We start from the raw sequence: 16,943 nt of genomic DNA, 5'->3' as shown, positions 1-16,943 counted from the left end.
GGCCGCAGATCGGCAGTTCCAGAGGCTGCCGGAGACCTGGAACTCCACGTGGGTCGTGCGCGCTGGGACCACCAGGTTAGGGTGGCAGCGGCCACGCGGTGTGAAGCGTTTGTATGGTCTGCGCAGAGAGGAGAGAACAGGGATAGACAGACACATAGTTGACAGGCTACAGAAGAGGCTACGCTAATGCAAAGGAGATTGGAATGACAAGTGGACTACACGTCTCGAATGTTCAGAAAGTTAAGCTTACGTAGCAAAAATCTTATTGACTAAAATGATTAAAATGATGCAGTACTGCTGACTGGTGAAGTAGGCTAGCTAGCAGTGGCTGCGTTGTTGACTTTGTTTGAAAGTGTTGCTGGCTAGGTAGCCTCGATAACTGGCTAGGTAACCTCGATAACTGGCTAGATAATTACTCTAAACTACACAATTATCTTAGATACAAAGACAGCAAAGACAACTATGTAGCTAGCTAACACTACACTAATCAAATCGTTGCGTTGTACTGTTTCGGTAGAAGTTGGCTAGCTGGCTAGCTAGCAGTGTTGACAACGTTAGAAGATTCGATAATTCGATAATAATCTAAACTACACAATTATCTTTGATACAAAGACGGCTATGTAGCTAGCTAAGAAAAAAGTGCTAAGATCAAACAAATCAAACCGTTGTACTGTAATGAAATGAAATTAAATGTAATACTACCTGTGGAGCGAATGCGAAATGCGACTACTCGCTCCAACCCGGAAGTGCTTATATGTGTTGACATTTTGGAGATATGATATTGTTGATATTTTTTAATTCCTGGTGCCAATCTAGTTTGTTTTTTCCTTCCTGACACAAGTTCTTATCTCCTCCCTCCCTCCCTCCCTCCCTCCCTCCCTCCCTCCCTCCCTCCCTCCCTCCCTCCCTCCCTCCCTCCCTCCCTCCCTCCAGATGGTGAAGACAGCATAGGCCAGTTGTTCAGAGTACAGGACCCGTGTCTGAGGGCCCGTGTGGCCTTACAGGCCCTGGAGCGCTGGCCCCTCGGGCCCTCTCTGGAGCTACTGGAGTTCTGCCTCAATAACCCCCACGTGGAGGCCTCTCTCAAGGGGGAGCTGGAGCACAGGAAGACGGAGCTGGACATCTATCAACGGGTAACCGGAGCCTTTAATCGACGTTATTACGTACTTTATGATCATGTTATTTGAAGCCTGTCGATAAATGTTATTTGACAATTGAAACGGGAACTGGACACCTATCGATGGGTAAATATTAGAGATACTGTAGATATAATAATATTATCGATGGGTAATCCTCATGTAGCTATTACAGGCTCTGTAAACATGATGTAGCTCAGTTGGTAAAAGTGCCAATGTTGTGGGTTCAACTCCCACAGGGATCACATGCATGTCAAATGGTAGTGGTATCCTATATGCTAATGTTATTTGAAGCCAATCGATGATTGCGAAAGCAGCCACACAAATAATGTAGCACTTATTTCAGACTTTATTAGTGAGACAAAGCAAAGTAAATATTTATAATAATAATAATATAAATAATATATTATAATATAATTATAATAATAATAATAAATAAATATTATCGATGGGACTTGCAATAGCAAAGTTAAAAAAATATATTTAAAAAAAACATTTTAAAAAATGTGTAATTACTTTTTACCCTTTTTACCCAATCTACTTATTATTATAGTTATTCTTTACGCTACTCCTCTTACACAGTTTAAGATTTTTTTAAAGTAATTTGAAATAAAATGTGCAGACTGGTCTGGATTAAGTTGCGTGCATACTACTATTTGAAACCAATTTATACATTTTAAACTATTCAACTTATTCAACCTCATCCACTTTTATTTGGATTTCTTCAGCGTTCTTGGTTCCATTGTGACACCATGACATGCAACAACGCACCGTTGGACACAAATCGGCTACTTACATTTTCTTGCCGACAACTTGAGACAAAACACTTTTAGGGTATGACACGTTGGGTCTACTTTTCTGCTATTCAAATCTGAAATCGGAACAGAAATATATTCTACCAATTATAGGGGTGCAGCTATTTATTTATTTTTTATCTCCGACCTTTTTTTTAATAAACACCTGACGTTTTGACCACTTACCTAACAAGCTAGACAACAAGTTAAGAGGGTATGAACTCTTCCTCTCCTTCTCTACTATTCAAATCTGGAATCGGAACAGAAATAACTTTTACCAGTCAAGAGGTATACGTGTTTTAGTAACCCGCATCAACTATTTTGCATCTTGGGGGGTAAAAAAAGGTAAAAACTCTTGTTTTGATCACTTTCACAAAAACTTGACATCTTTGTCTACTTCTCTGCTATTTTAAATCTGAACACTTCTTCAACTTCCCCAAAAATACTTTTAAAGAGCTGAAGCAAGGCACACAATTTGACTTCATGTTAAAGTACCATCTACAGTGATCTCCAAAAGTATTGGGACAGTGACACATTGTTGGTGTTGTTTTGGCCGGAAAGTGTACTCCAGCACTTTGGATTTGAAACTTTACAATGTGGTTAAAATACAGATTGTCATCAGCAGCACGTATACACCGTGCCGGCAAGAGTTTGGACTCCGGCCCACACCCATCTGGCGCAAAACTTCTCTGCCATCTTTCCTGTCTTTCTCTCACGGTGTCTATCCACAATTAAGAACAAAATATGACTGCTTCCACTCCTTAAAAACTATTTTTTAAAACATGAACAAAACTTATATCCCTAGATGTTGAACCTGGAGCCTTCGTTGCCGTGGGCCACCTGGCAGGAGCTGAGGACAGAGTCCAGGAGAGATCCCGAGTCCATGTTTTCTAGGATGTTGGAAGCCAGGGTGAGTCTCAGCACTGCGTACACCTTTTATAACACTGACGTTATCGACCTTGAGTCCATGCTGTCTAGGAGGGCTGGAGGCCAAGGTAAGTCCCACCACTGCGTGTATAAATAGCCTGACACCTTTTATAACACTGACGTTATAGACCTTGAGTCTATGCTGTCTAGGAGGGCTGGAGGCCAAGGTAAGTCCCACCACTGCGTTTATAAATAGCCTGACACCTTTTATAACACTGACGTTATCGACCTTGAGTCCATGCTGTCTAGGAGGGCTGGAGGCCAAGGTAAGTCCCACCACTGCGTGTATAAATAGCCTGACACCTTTTATAACACTGACGTTATAGACCTTGAGTCTATGCTGTCTAGGAGGGCTGGAGGCCAAGGTAAGTCCCACCACTGCGTTTATAAATAGCCTGACACCTTTTATAACACTGACGTTATCGACCTTGAGTCTATGCTGTCTAGGAGGGCTGGAGGCCAAGGTAAGTCCCACTACTGTGTTTATAAATAGCCTGACACCTTTTATAACACTGACGTTATAGACCTTGAGTCCATGCTGTCTAGGAGGGCTGGAGGCCAAGGTAAGTCCCACCACTGCGTTTATAAATAGCCTGACACCTTTTATAACACTGACGTTATAGACCTTGAGTCTATGCTGACTAGGAGGGCTGGAGGCCAAGGTAAGTCCCACCACTGTGTTTATAAATAGTCCATTTTTTATTTTATTTTAATCCAGGTTAACTTTAGCACTAACTTTTTTTAATGGACGTTTTAGTATTTACAAAAACACAGAGCACCACATTTTAGGGTTCTGTAAAAAGGATTAAACGGATCAAACGATGCTTCCTCTGCTGTCCATTTGATGTGTCCTGTCATCATCTCTCTGTCAGGAGTTTTTTCTGTGTGCCCAGTGGATGGCGCTGTTCTCGGTCTCAGACCACCTCAGATTACAGCTGCAGACGGAACACCTGCTACACCTGCTGGAGAAAGGACAGACGGACAACGCTTTCCAGGTGCATCTCTATTGTCTAAACTGTCTTCCTTCATTTCTTCTACTTCCTCTCCTCCATATGTGACCGTCACGCTCAATTCGGTCTTATTTAGCAAAATTAGATTTTTTATTTTTTATTTTTTACATTGGATAAAAGTAGAGACTCAGAGCTAGAAAATATTATATCATACACTACAGTTGAGGAACAATGGGGAAAGTAATTCTGCTTTGAAATTTGATCAACTTGTTTATTCTCCTTCCTCTGCTCCGTTTATTCTCCTTCCTCTGCTCCGTTTATTCTCCTTCCTCTGCTCCGTTTATTCTCCTTCCTCTGCTCCGTTTATTCTCCTTCCTCTGCTCCGTTTGTTCTCCTTCCTCTGCTCCGTTTCTTCTCCTTCCTCTCCTCCGTTTCTTCTCCTTCCCCTGCTCCGTTTCTTCTCCTTCCTCTGCTCCGTTTAATCTCCTTCCTCTGCTCCGTTTATTCTCCTTCCTCTCCTCCGTTTATTCTCCTTCCCTCTCCTCCGTTTCTTCTCCTTCCTCTCCTCAGTTTCTTCTCCTTCCTCTCCTCCGTTTCTTCTCCTTCCTCTCCTCCGTTTCTTCTCTTTCCCTCTCCTCCGTTTCTTCTCCTTCCTCTCCTCCGCTTCTTCTCCTTCCTCTCCTCCGCTTCTTCTCCTTCCTCTCCTCCGCTTCTTCTCCTTCCTCTCCTCCGCTTCTTCTCCTTCCTCTCCTCTGTTTCTTCTCCTTCCTCTCCTCCGTTTCTTCTCCTTCCTCTCCTCCGTTTCTTCTCCTTCCTCTCCTCCGTTTCTTCTCCTTCCTCTCCTCCGTTTCTTCTCCTTCCTCTCCTCCGTTTCTTCTCCTTCCTCTCCTCCGCTTCTTCTCCTTCCTCTCCTCCGCTTCTTCTCCTTCCTCTCCTCCGTTTCTTCTCCTCCGTTTCTTCTCCTTCCTCTCCTCCGTTTCTTCTCCTTCCTCTCCTCCGTTTCTTCTCCTTCCTCTGCTCCGTTTCTTCTCCTTCCCTCTCCTCCGTTTCTTCTCCTTCCCTCTCCTCCGTTTCTTCTCCTTCCTCTCCTCCGTTTCTTCTCCTTCCTCTCCTCCGTTTCTTCTCCTTCCTCTCCTCCGTTTCTTCTCCTTCCTCTCCTCCGTTTCTTCTCCTTCCTCTCCTCCGTTTCTTCTCCTTCCTCTTCTCCGTTTCTTTTCCTTCCCCTCCTCCGTTTCTTCTCCTTCCTCTCCTCCGTTTCTTCTCCTTCCTCTCCTCCGTTTCTTCTCTTCTATCTTCCCTTATTGGAAGAACAGAATAGGTGAAGGCAATGGGCTGGAATCCTACAGTATTAGGAAATCTCCTTTCACCTGTCCATTGTCTTTCCAATCAGTGCAGACGAAGGAAAGGAGAAGAGGAATCCAGTTTATACAATTGAGACCCATCTGCCTATAGTTGTTTCTGTTCTGTGCGCTATGTCATAGACTTTGTTTCTCATTGACTCTCTTCACTGTGATTGGTACAGCTGCTGGCGGGCCTATCAGACTTAACCTTGGGTCTGGAGGTGTGTGAACGCGCTCTGGACCGCCGGCCCGGATTGGCTGCCTGCCACTTCCTGGCTAACTACCTCACTCTGCACTTCCAGAGCCAAGTGTCCCCAGCCCGCCGCCGCCACATCCAGGACCTTCACCTGGGATCCAAGGTCAGCAGATTCAATGACCTTTTATTGTATCTGTGAGCTCTAGTGTTGATGGGGTGCCTAGCGGTTAAGAGCGTTGGGAACTGAAAGGTTCAAATCCCCAAGCCGATGAGGTGAAAGACCTTGAGCAAGGAATTGAACCCTAATTGCTCCTGTAAGTCGCTCTGGATAAGAGCGTCTGCTAAATGATTAAAATGTAAATGTTTTTTTTCTGTGTTTTTATTGGACAAGGGAGAGAGCAGGAACGATGGGGGAGAGCAGGAACGATGGGGGAGAGCAGGAACGGTGGGGGAGAGCAGGAACGGTGGGGGAGAGCAGGAACGGTGGGGGAGAGCAGGAACGGTGGGGGAGAGCAGGAACGGTGGGGGAGAGCAGGAACGGTGGGGGAGAGCAGGAACGGTGGGGGAGAGCAGGAACGGTGGGGGAGAGCCGGAACGATGGGGGAGAGCAGGAACGATAGGTGTGTCACCAAGGCAGTAGGTCTGATTTGAACCGACACTGGTAGGTGAGGAACACACACCACCAGATAGTGTTTTAAATGAACCTCTCTACTCTCTCCTCTCTGTCTCCTCTCCTCTTTGTCTCCCTACTCTCTCTACTCTCTCCTCTACACTCTCTCTACTCTCTTCTCTCCTCTCTGTATCCCTACTCTCTAATCTCATTCTCCTCTACACTCTCAAATCTCCTCTCCGCTCTGTCTCCCTACTCTCTCTCCCTACTCTCTCTACTCTCTCCTCTACTCTCTCTACTCTCCTCTCCTCTCTGTCTCCCTACTCTCTCTACTCTCTGTCTCTCTCTTTCTCCTCTCTCTCTCTTCTCTCTCCTCTCTGTCTCTCTCTTTCTCCTCTCTCCTCTACTCTCTCTACTCTCCCCAATCTCTCTCTCCCTACTCTCTCTACTCGCCATCTCTCTTCTCTCTCCTCTAGGTCCTCCTCACCCTCCCCCCCAACGCCAGACAGGACTACTTTCCCCTCCTCTCTGAGCCACTATTAATGCTGGAACAGCTCCTGATGAACCTGAAGGTGCCACCCAATTATTGTTGTTATAGTATTATTGTATTATGTGGACAAAAATATAAACGCAACATGTAAAGTGTTGGTCCCATGTTTCATGAGTTGAAATAAAAGATCCCCGAAATCTTCCATATGCACACATTTCTCTCAAATGTTGTTGACATCCCTGTTAGTGAGCATTTCTCCTTTGCCAAGATAAATCCATCCACCTGACAGGTGTGGCATATCAAGAAGCTGATTAAACAGCATGATCATTACACAGATGCACCTTGTGCTGGGGACAATAAAAGGCCACTCTAAAATGTGCAGTTTTGTAACACAACACAAATGCCACAGATGTCTCAAGTTTTGAGGGAGCGTGCAATTTGCATGCTGACTGCAGGAATGTCCACCAGAGCTATTGCTAGTGAATTTAATGTTCATTTTTCTACCATAAGCCGCCTCCAATGTCGTTTTTGAGAATTTGGCAGTACGTCCAACCGGCCTCACAACCGCAGACCACGTGTAACCACGTCAACCCAGGACCTCCACATCTGGCTTCTTCACCTGCGGGATCGACTGAGACCAGCCACCCGGACAGCTGATGAAACTGTGGGTTTGCACAACCAAAGAATTTCTGCAGAAACCGTCTCAGGGAAGCTCATCTGGGTGCTCGTTGTCCTCACCAGGGTCTTGACCCGACTGCTCACCTCTGATGGCCACTGGCACGCTGGAGAAGTGTGCTTTTCACGGACAAATCCTGGTTTAAACTGTACCTGGCAGATGGTAGACAGCCGGTATGGCGTCGTGTGGGTGAGTGGTTTGCTGACGTCAACGTTGTGAACAGAGTGCCCCATGGTGGAGGAGGGGTTACGGTATGGGCAGGCATAAGCTACGGACAATGAACGCGATTGCATTTTATTTGAATGCACAGAGATACCGTGACGAGATCCTGAGGCTCATTGTCGTGCCATTCATCCATCACCTCATGTTTCAGCATGATAATGCACAGGCCCCATGTCGCTATCATCTGTACACAATTCCTGGAAGCTAAAAATGTCCCAGTTCTTCCATGGCCTGCATACTCACCAGACATGTCACCCATTGAGCATGTTTGGGATGCTCTGGATCAACGTGTACGACAGCATATTGCTATGCGAAGGAGATGTCACGCGCTGCATGAGGCAAATGGGGGTCACACCAGATACTGACTGGTTTTCTGATCCACGCCCCTACCTTTTTTTTTAAAGGTATCTGAGACCAACAAGATGCATATCTGTATTCCCAGTCATGTGATATCCATTGATTAGGGCCTAATGAATTTATTTCAATTGACTGATTTCCTTATATGAACTAACTTTGAAATTGTTGCATGTTGTGTTTATATTTTTGTTTGGTGTGTGTGTGTCATATACAGTACCAGTCAAAAGTTTGGACACCTACTCATTCAACGGTTTTTCTTTATTTGTACTATTTTCTACATTGTCGAATAATAGTAAAGACATCAAAACTATGAAATAACACATACAGTGGGGAGAACAAGTATTTGATACACTGCCGATTTTGCAGGTTTTCCTACTTACAAAGCATGTAGAGGTCTGTAATTTTTATCATAGGTACACTTCAACTATGAGAGACGGAATCTAAAACAAAAATCCAGAAAATCACATTGTATGATTTTTAAGTAATTAATTTGCATTTTATTGCATGACATAAGTATTTGATACATCAGAAAAGCAGAACTTAATATTTGGTACAGAAACCTTTGTTTGCAATTACAGAGATCATACGTTTCCTGTAGTTCTTGACTAGGTTTGCACACACTGCAGCAGGGATTTTGGCCCACTCCTCCCTACAGATCTTCTCCAGATCCTTCAGGTTTCGGGGCTGTCGCTGGGCAATACGGACTTTCAGCTCCCTCCAAAGATTTTCTATTGGGTTCAGGTCTGGAGACTGGCTAGGCCACTCCAGGACCTTGAGATGCTTCTTACGGAGCCACTCCTTAGTTGCCATGGCTGTGTGTTTCGTGTCGTTGTCATGCTGGAAGACCCAGCCACGACCCATCTTCAATGCTCTTACTGAGGGAAGGAGGTTGTTGGCCAAGATCTCGCGATACATGGCCCCATCCATCCTCCCCTCAATACGGTGCAGTCGTCCTGTCCCCTTTGCAGAAAAGCATCCCCAAAGAATGATGTTTCCACCTCCATGCTTCACGGTTGGGATGGTGTTCTTGGGGTTGTACTCATACTTCTTCTTCCTCCAAACACGGCGAGTGGAGTTAGACCAAAAAGCTCTATTTTTGTCTCATCAGACCACATGACCTTCTCCCATTCCTCCTCTGGATCATCCAGATGGTCATTGGCAAACTTCAGACAGGCCTGGACATGCACTGGCTTAAGCAGGGGGACCTTGCGTGCGCTGCAGGATTTTAATCCATGACGGCGTAGTGTGTTACTAATGGTTTTCTTTGAGACTGTGGTCCCAGCTCTCTTCAGGTCATTGACCAGGTCCTGCCGTGTAGTTCTGGGCTGATCCCTCACCTTCCTCATGATCATTGATGCCCCACGAGGTGAAATCTTGCATAGAGCCCCAGACCGAGGGTGATTGACCGTCATCTTGAACTTCTTCCATTTTCTAATAATTGCGCCAACAGTTGTTTCCTTCTCACCAAGCTGCTTGCCTATTGTCCTGTAGCCCATCCCAGCCTTGTGCAGGTCTACAATTTTATCCCTGATGTCCTTACACAGCTCTCTGGTCTTGGCCATTGTGGAGAGGTTGGAATCTGTTTGATTGTGTGTGGACAGGTGTCTTTTATACAGGTAACGAGTTCAAACAGGTGCAGTTAATACAGGTAATGAGTGGAGAACAGGAGGGCTTCTTAAAGAAAAACTAACAGGTCTGTGAGAGCCGGAATTCTTACTGGTTGGTAGGTGATCAAATACTTATGTCATGCAATAAAATGCAAATTAATTATTTAAAAATCATACAATGTGATTTTCTGGATTTTTGTTTTAGATTCCGTCTCTCACAGTTGAAGTGTACCTATGATAAAAATTACAGACCTCTACATGCTTTGTAAGTAGGAAAACCTGCAAAATCGGCAGTGTATCAAATACTTGTTCTCCCCACTGTATGGAATCACATAGTAACCGAAAAAGTGTTAAACAAATCAAAATATATTTTAGATTTTTCAAAGTTGCCACCCTTTGCCTTGATGACAGATTTGCACACTCTTGGCATTCTCTCAACCAGCTTCACCTGGAATGCTGTTCCAACAGTCTTGAAGGAGTTCCCACATATGCTGAGCACTTGCTGGCTGCTTTTCCTTCACTCTACAGTCCAACTCATCCCAAACCATCTCAATTGGGTTGAGGTCAGGTGATTGTGGAGGCCAGGTCATCTGATGCAGCACTCCATCACTCCTTCTTGGTCAAATAGCCCTTACACAGCCTGGAGGTGTGTTTTGGGTCATTGTTCTGTTGAAAAACAAATGATAGTCCCAAACCAGATGGGATGGTTTATTGCTGCAGAATGCTGTGATAGCCATGTTGGTCAAGTGTGCCTTGAATTCTAAATAAATCACACAGTGTCATCAGCAAAGCACCCCCACACCATCAACACCACCTCCTCCATGCTTCACTGTGGGAAATACACATGCAGAGATCATCCGTTCACCTACTCTGCGTCTCACAAAGACACGGTTGGAACCAAAAATATAACATTTGGACTCATCAGACCAAAGGACAGATTTCCACCGGTCTAATGTCCACTGCTTGTGTTTCTTGGCCCAATCAAGTCTCTTCTTCTTATTGGTGTCCTTTAGTAGTGGTTTCTTTGCAACAATTTGGCTATGAAGGCCTGATTCACGCATTCTCCTCTAAACAGTTGATGTTACTTGAACTCTGTGAAGCATTTATTTGGGCTGCAATCTGAGGTGCAGTTAACTCTAATGAACGTATCCTCTGCAGCAGAGGTAACTCTGGGTCTTCCTTTCCTGTGGTGGTCCTCATGAGAGCCAGTTTCATCATAGCGCTTGAGGTTTTTGCGACTGCACTTGAAGAAACGTTCAAAGTTCTTAATGTTCCGTATTGACTGACTTTCATGTCTTAAAGTAATGATGGACTGTCATTTCTCTTTGTTTATTTGAGCTGTTCTTGCTATAATATAGACTTGGTATTTTACCAAATAGGGCTATCTTCTGTATACCCCCCTACCATGTCATAACACAACTGATTGGCTCAAACGCATTAAGGAGGAAAGACATTTCACAAATTAACTTTCAACAAGGCACACCTGTTAATTGAAATGCATTCCAGATTACTACCTCGTGAAACTGGTTGAGAGAATGCCAAGAGTGTGCAAAGCTGTCAAGGTAAAGGGTGGCTACTTTGAAGAATCAAACATTTAAAGTATATTTTGAATTGTTTAACACTTTTTTGGTTACTACCTGATTCCATATGTGTTTTTCATAGTTTTGATGTCTTCACTATTATTCTACAATGTAGAAAACAGTAAAAATAAAGAAAAACCATTGAATGAGTAGGTGTGTCCAAACTTTTGACAGGTACTGTGTCTATAGTATTTATCATATTGTATTATAAAAAAAATTATTGTGCTAGTTTTGGATTTTACTATTTGATAAAAATCTATGAATATAAATTGGTGTCCAATTGCATCTATGAATGTGAGCAGCAAATAAACTCTGCTGGCAATACTGGTACTACTACTACTACTGGTACTACTACTGGTAATACTGCTACTACCGGTACTAATACTACTACCACCACTACTGGTACTACTAGTGGTACTACAACTACTACCACTACTACTACTACTACTGGTAATACTACTACTACTACTAGTAATACTACTACTACTACTGGCACTACTACTACTGGTAATACTACAACTACTACTGGTAATACTACTACTACTGGTAATACTACTACTACTACTACTAGTGGTAATACTGCTACTACTGGTAATACTACTACTACTACTAGTGGTAATACTACTACTACTACGACTACTACTGGTAATACTGCTACTACTACTACTACTACTACTGGTAATACTGCTACTACTACTACTACTACTACTATTACTGCTAATACTGGTAATACTACTACTACGACTACTACTGGTAATACTACTACTACTACTGGTGGTAATACTACTACTACTACTACTGGTGGTAATACTACTACTACTACTGGTGGTAATACTACTACTACTACTACTGGTGGTAATACTACTACTACTACTGGTGGTAATACTACTACTACTACTGGTGGTAATACTACTACTACTGCTACTAGTATTACTACTACTAGTACTACTACTACTACTACTACTGCTACTGGTAATACTACTACTACTACTGGTAATACTACTATTGCTACTACTGGTAATACTACTACTACTACTACTACCACTACAACTACTGGTAATACTACTACTGGTAATACTACTACTACTACTACTACTACTACTGGTAATACTGATACTACTACTCCTACTACTACTGGTAATACTACTACTACTACTACTGGTAATACTGCTACTACTACTGGTAATACTACTACTGGTAATACTTCTACTGGTAATACTTCTACTACTACTACTTGCAATACTGCTAGTAATACTACTACTACTGGTAATACTACTACTACTACTACTACTGGTAATACTACTACTGATAATACTACTACTACGGTGGACTGGGCTGACGTGGCAGTGATTATTAGTGGCACATTGTGTAGTTAATATAATCTGGAGCTGAAGTCTTTTAATCTGTTATCAAGTATTTCAGTGTTTACTGTCTGCCATTTGTTCAATGAGATCTTTGACCTTTGAAGGTGGACTGGGCTGAAGTGGCGGTGAGGACGTTACAGAACCTACTATTAGGCCGGGAGGATGGCTTCACCACCCATGACATAGACAAACTACTCTCTAACTACGCCTGCAAGGCCCTGGACTTCCCCTACGCACCCACGGAGAGGTCTCGTTCTGGTCAGTACCAACCGCACCACACACAAACACACTAGTGATGCGCGGGTTGACCCGTAACCCGCAGACCCCCCTGGTGTTATATCTGTGGGTCGGGCGGGTTTAGGGGTCATAAAATATTGTGTGGATGAAGGGCTGTTGGGTTGAATAAAGAGAAAGCGATGTATTAAAATTCCACAAATGTATCATTATTGTGCGATTCCATATATTTTATCTGCCGTTAGTGCCTAAGCTTTAGGGAAAATACACACCAAATGCTTTTGGGAACTTGGGCAGAAAAAGTTTACGTCGATCCACTGAGGTAAAAAGGACGATGTCTGAGTTTATTTCATTAAGAGAGAAGCTGCGTAATGGAGAATTGAAAATAACGAGAAAGGAGGGAGAAAACACTAGCTTAATGTTTGGGAATGATGTTGTGTAATGATTGTGAGGCGCCACTCACACGACCTGTACACCTCTGGCCTGGTTATGCGTCCACCATAGTTTCTGGAACTTTCTGGAAATATCCAAGCCAGCAAACTACGGTTCAGGTCGACACGACAGTGGAAAAAGGGTGTTATGTCACTAATGCACAGGTTTGGTACTATTGGATGTCTCTCCCTGTCTCCCCAGACTCAGTCATCGGTCTACACAACCACTCATATTGTAAGTCAAATGTACTACGGATATGTGATTGTCCAATCTCTCAAGTTGTGTCTATGAGTTGTGGTGACGTGTGGTAAACGTTCTGGTACAAAATGGTTGCCGTGCGTCATCCAAGTGGGTGCTGCCACTCATTGGTGGTGGATGATGGGAAATTCCCTCTTACTTTGTAAAGTGCTTTGAGTACCTCGGTTGGTTTTATAATAAAATCCAATCCGTTATTGTAGAGTAAAGTCAAGTTTCCTTTGTTATCTCACGACTACCTTCCTCTATCAGACACAGTGTTGGGAGTAACTAGTTACCAAGTACTCTATTATTTAATTTTTTTGTGGTAACGAGTAACCTAACTCGTTAGTTTTTCAATTTAATCAATAAGTTACTTTTACAATATTATTGTCCTTTTTCTTTGTTTTGGCACAAATAAAATAAAAATGAAAATCCCTCCACCCTAGGCTACGTTCATCGTGCTGTTCCTGCAGGAACGTTGTGGCGGGTAGTTGGCATGCAAGCTAGATAGCGAGTGAGATGACAGCGACAATAGCCTTTATCGTGGAAGTAGTCCTATTACTTAGAAATGGTTGAAGAAAAGGACCGATGTTACCTTGAGTGTTGACTGACGTTACTTGCTGGATTTTCATCAGATTCAGGCGAGTGGCCCGTTTATTGTCTGGTAATAAAGAAAATAGCGTAGCTAAGTTAGTCTCAGTTGATGTTGAATTGACATTTCTCCGCTCCGTTTTCACCATTTAATATAAAGGGCAATACAATTAGACAATGTGAAAGTATAGTTTTACGTAGAATCTCCGCCCAGTTCGTATCTGTGTGTAAAACAGATTGGTAGCCAGTTGTACTTGTATTTGAGCTCTCCTCTTACGAAGCCCAGTTGGTTTTATACAGTGGGTATCAGAAGTATTCACCCCCTTGGATTTAAAAAAAATGTAGTATTACAAAGTGTGATTTGAAATAGATCGATTTTTTTTGGTAATTGATCTACACAATATACTCCGTAATATCAAAGTGAAAATAAAATACAAATTTTTACAAATTAATAAAATGTAATAACTAAAATATAGTCGTATTGAACCCCCTTTGTTTAGGCAAGCCTATATTAGTTCAGGAGAAAAATGTGGCTTAACAAATCACATAATAAGTTACATGGCCTCACTGTGTGTGAAATAATATGGGTTGACAGGATTTTTTGAAAGACTACCCCTTCCTCTGTCCCCCATACATACATCTGTAAGGTCCCTCAGTCAAGTGTTGAATTCTCTAGCACAGATTCAACTACAGTAAATTTTGACCTGGGAGCTTTTTTCAAAAGATGCCTCATGAAAAAGAGAAGTGATTTGGTAGATGGGAATAAATAACAAATCATGCATTGAATATCTCTTTAAGTCTTTTAGGTCAAGTTCACAATTATGCTGTGGATGATGTATTAAACCACCCCAGTCACATCAACTGAGCTGCTGGACAGGAAAGAAACTGCTCAGGAATCTCACCATGAGGCCATTGGTGATTTTAAAACCGCTACAGAGTTCAATGGCTGTGATAGGAGAAAACTGAGGATGGATCAACAACATTGTAGTGACTCCACAATAATGACCTAAATGACAGAGTAAAAATATACAGAATATAAAACAAGGCAAAGCAATAAATCTTTGGCCTATATGCAAAGCCTTATGTTGGGGAAAATCCAACACAACACATCACTGAATAACTTCCTCCTGATTTTCAAGAATGGTGGTGGCTGCATCATGTTATGGGTATGCTTGACATCAGAAAATACTGGGGAGTTTTTTTGGATAAAAAATACATGGAATGGAGCTAAGCACACGCAAAGTCCTAGAGGAAAACTTGGTTCAGTCTGCTTTCCACCAGCCGCTGGGAGAGGAATTCACCTTTCAGCAGGACAATAACCTAAAACACAAGGCCAAATGCTCCTGAGTGGCCAAGTTACAGTGTTGATTCAATCTATTTGAAAATCTATGGCAAGACTTGAAGATTGCTGTCTTACCATGATCCCCAACACCTTGACTGAGCTTAAACATTTTTGGAAATAATAATGGTAAAATATTGCACAATCCAGGTGTGCAAAACTCTTAGAGATTTACCCAAGACTCACAGCTGTAATCGCTGCCAAAGGTGTTTCAAACATGCATCGACATCGAATAAATGACTATTTAATCCCACTTTGTAACACAATAAAATTTGAAGTGGGGTGAATACTTATGATACCCAGTGTACAGTCGTGGCCAAAGGTTTTGAGAATGATACAAATATTCATTTTCACAAAGTCTGCTGCCTCAGTTTGTATGATGGCAATTTGCATATACTCCAGAATGTTATGAAGAGTGATCAGATGAATTGCAATTAATTGCAAAGTCCCTCTTTGCCATGCAATTGAACTGAATTCCCCAAAAACATTTCCACTGCATTTCAGCCCTGCCACAAAAGGAGAAGCTGACATCATGTCAGTGATTCTCTCGTTAACACAAGTGTGAGTGTTGACGAGGACAAGGCTGGAGATCACTCTGTCATGCTGATTGAGTTTGAATAACAGACTGGAAGCTTCCAAAGGAGGGTGGTGCTTGGAATCATTGTTCTTCCTCTGTCAACCATGGTTACCTGCAAGGAAACACGTGCCGTCATCATTGCTTTGCACAAAAAGGGCTTCACAGGCAAGGATATTGCTGCCAGTAAGATTGCACCTAAATCAACCATTTATCGGATCTTCAAGGAGAGCGGTTCAATTGATGTGAAGAAAGCTTCAGGGTGCCCAAGAAAGTCCAGCAAGCGCCAGGACCCTCTCCTAAAGTTGATTCAGCTGCGGGATCGAGGCACCACCAGTACAGAGCTTGCTCAGGAATGGCAGCAGGCAGGTGTGAGTGCATCTGCACGCACAGTGAGGCGAAGACTTTTGGAGGATGGCCTGGTGTCAAGAAGGGCAGCAAAGAAGCCACTTCTCTCCAGGAAAAACATCAGGGACAGACTGATATTCTGCAAAAGGTACAGGGATTGCTGAGGACTGGGGTAAAGTAATTTTCTCTGATGAATCCCCTTTCCGATTGTTTGGGGCTTCCGGAAAAAAGCTTGTCCGGAGAAGACAAGGTGAGCGCTACCATCAGTCCTGTGTCATGTCAACAGTAAAGCATCCTGAGACCATTCGTGTGTGGGGTTGCTTCTCAGCCAAGGGAGTGGGCTCACTCACAATTTTGCCTAAGAACACAGCCATGAATAAAGAATGGTACCAACACATCCTCCGAGAGCAACTTCTCTCAAATATCCAGGAACAGTTTGGTGATGAACAATGCCTTTTCCAGCATGATGGAGCACCTTGCCATAAGGCAAAAGTGATAACTAAGTGGCTCGGGGAACAAAACATCGATATTTTGGGTCCATGGCCAGGAAACTCCCCAGACCTTAATCCCATTGAGAACTTCTGGTCAATCCTGAAGAGGCGGGTGGGACATACAAAAATCCACAAATTCTGACAAGCTCCAAGCATTGATTATGCAAGAATGGGCTGCCATCAGTCAGGATGTGGCCCAGAAGTTAATTGACAGCATGCCAAGGGGGGATTGCAGAGGTCTTGAAAAGAAGGGTCAACACTGCAAATATTGACTCTTTGCATCAACTTCATGTAATTGTCAATAAAAGCCTTTGACACTTCTGAAATGCTTGTAATTATACTTCAGTATTCCATAGTAACATATGACAAAAATATCTAAAGACACTTAAGCAGCAAACTTTGTGGAAATTAATATTTGTGTCATTCTCAACTTTTGGCCACGACTGTA

At 43.0% G+C, this 16,943-nt stretch overlaps 1 protein-coding gene across 3 annotated transcripts in view; it reads left to right on the top strand.

Annotated features, from left to right (window-relative positions):
* zfyve26 (zinc finger, FYVE domain containing 26) overlaps positions 1–16,943 on the top strand; it is a 104,338-nt gene that overhangs the window by 55,032 nt on the left and 32,363 nt on the right. For all 3 annotated transcript variants that reach the window (XM_071382505.1, XM_071382504.1, XM_071382506.1), the window contains exons 22-27: positions 934–1,133; positions 2,736–2,840; positions 3,730–3,852; positions 5,330–5,506; positions 6,430–6,525; positions 12,354–12,507. In XM_071382505.1, the coding sequence (XP_071238606.1) occupies positions 934–1,133; positions 2,736–2,840; positions 3,730–3,852; positions 5,330–5,506; positions 6,430–6,525; positions 12,354–12,507 (855 nt within the window). The remainder of the gene's footprint in view (positions 1–933; positions 1,134–2,735; positions 2,841–3,729; positions 3,853–5,329; positions 5,507–6,429; positions 6,526–12,353; positions 12,508–16,943) is intronic.

This window comes from Salvelinus alpinus, chromosome 34 (assembly GCF_045679555.1).
Source record: "Salvelinus alpinus chromosome 34, SLU_Salpinus.1, whole genome shotgun sequence".
NCBI lineage: Eukaryota > Metazoa > Chordata > Actinopteri > Salmoniformes > Salmonidae > Salvelinus > Salvelinus alpinus.
The sequence above is the reverse complement of the archived record's forward strand: the minus strand, read 5'-3'. Positions and strand labels throughout refer to the sequence as shown.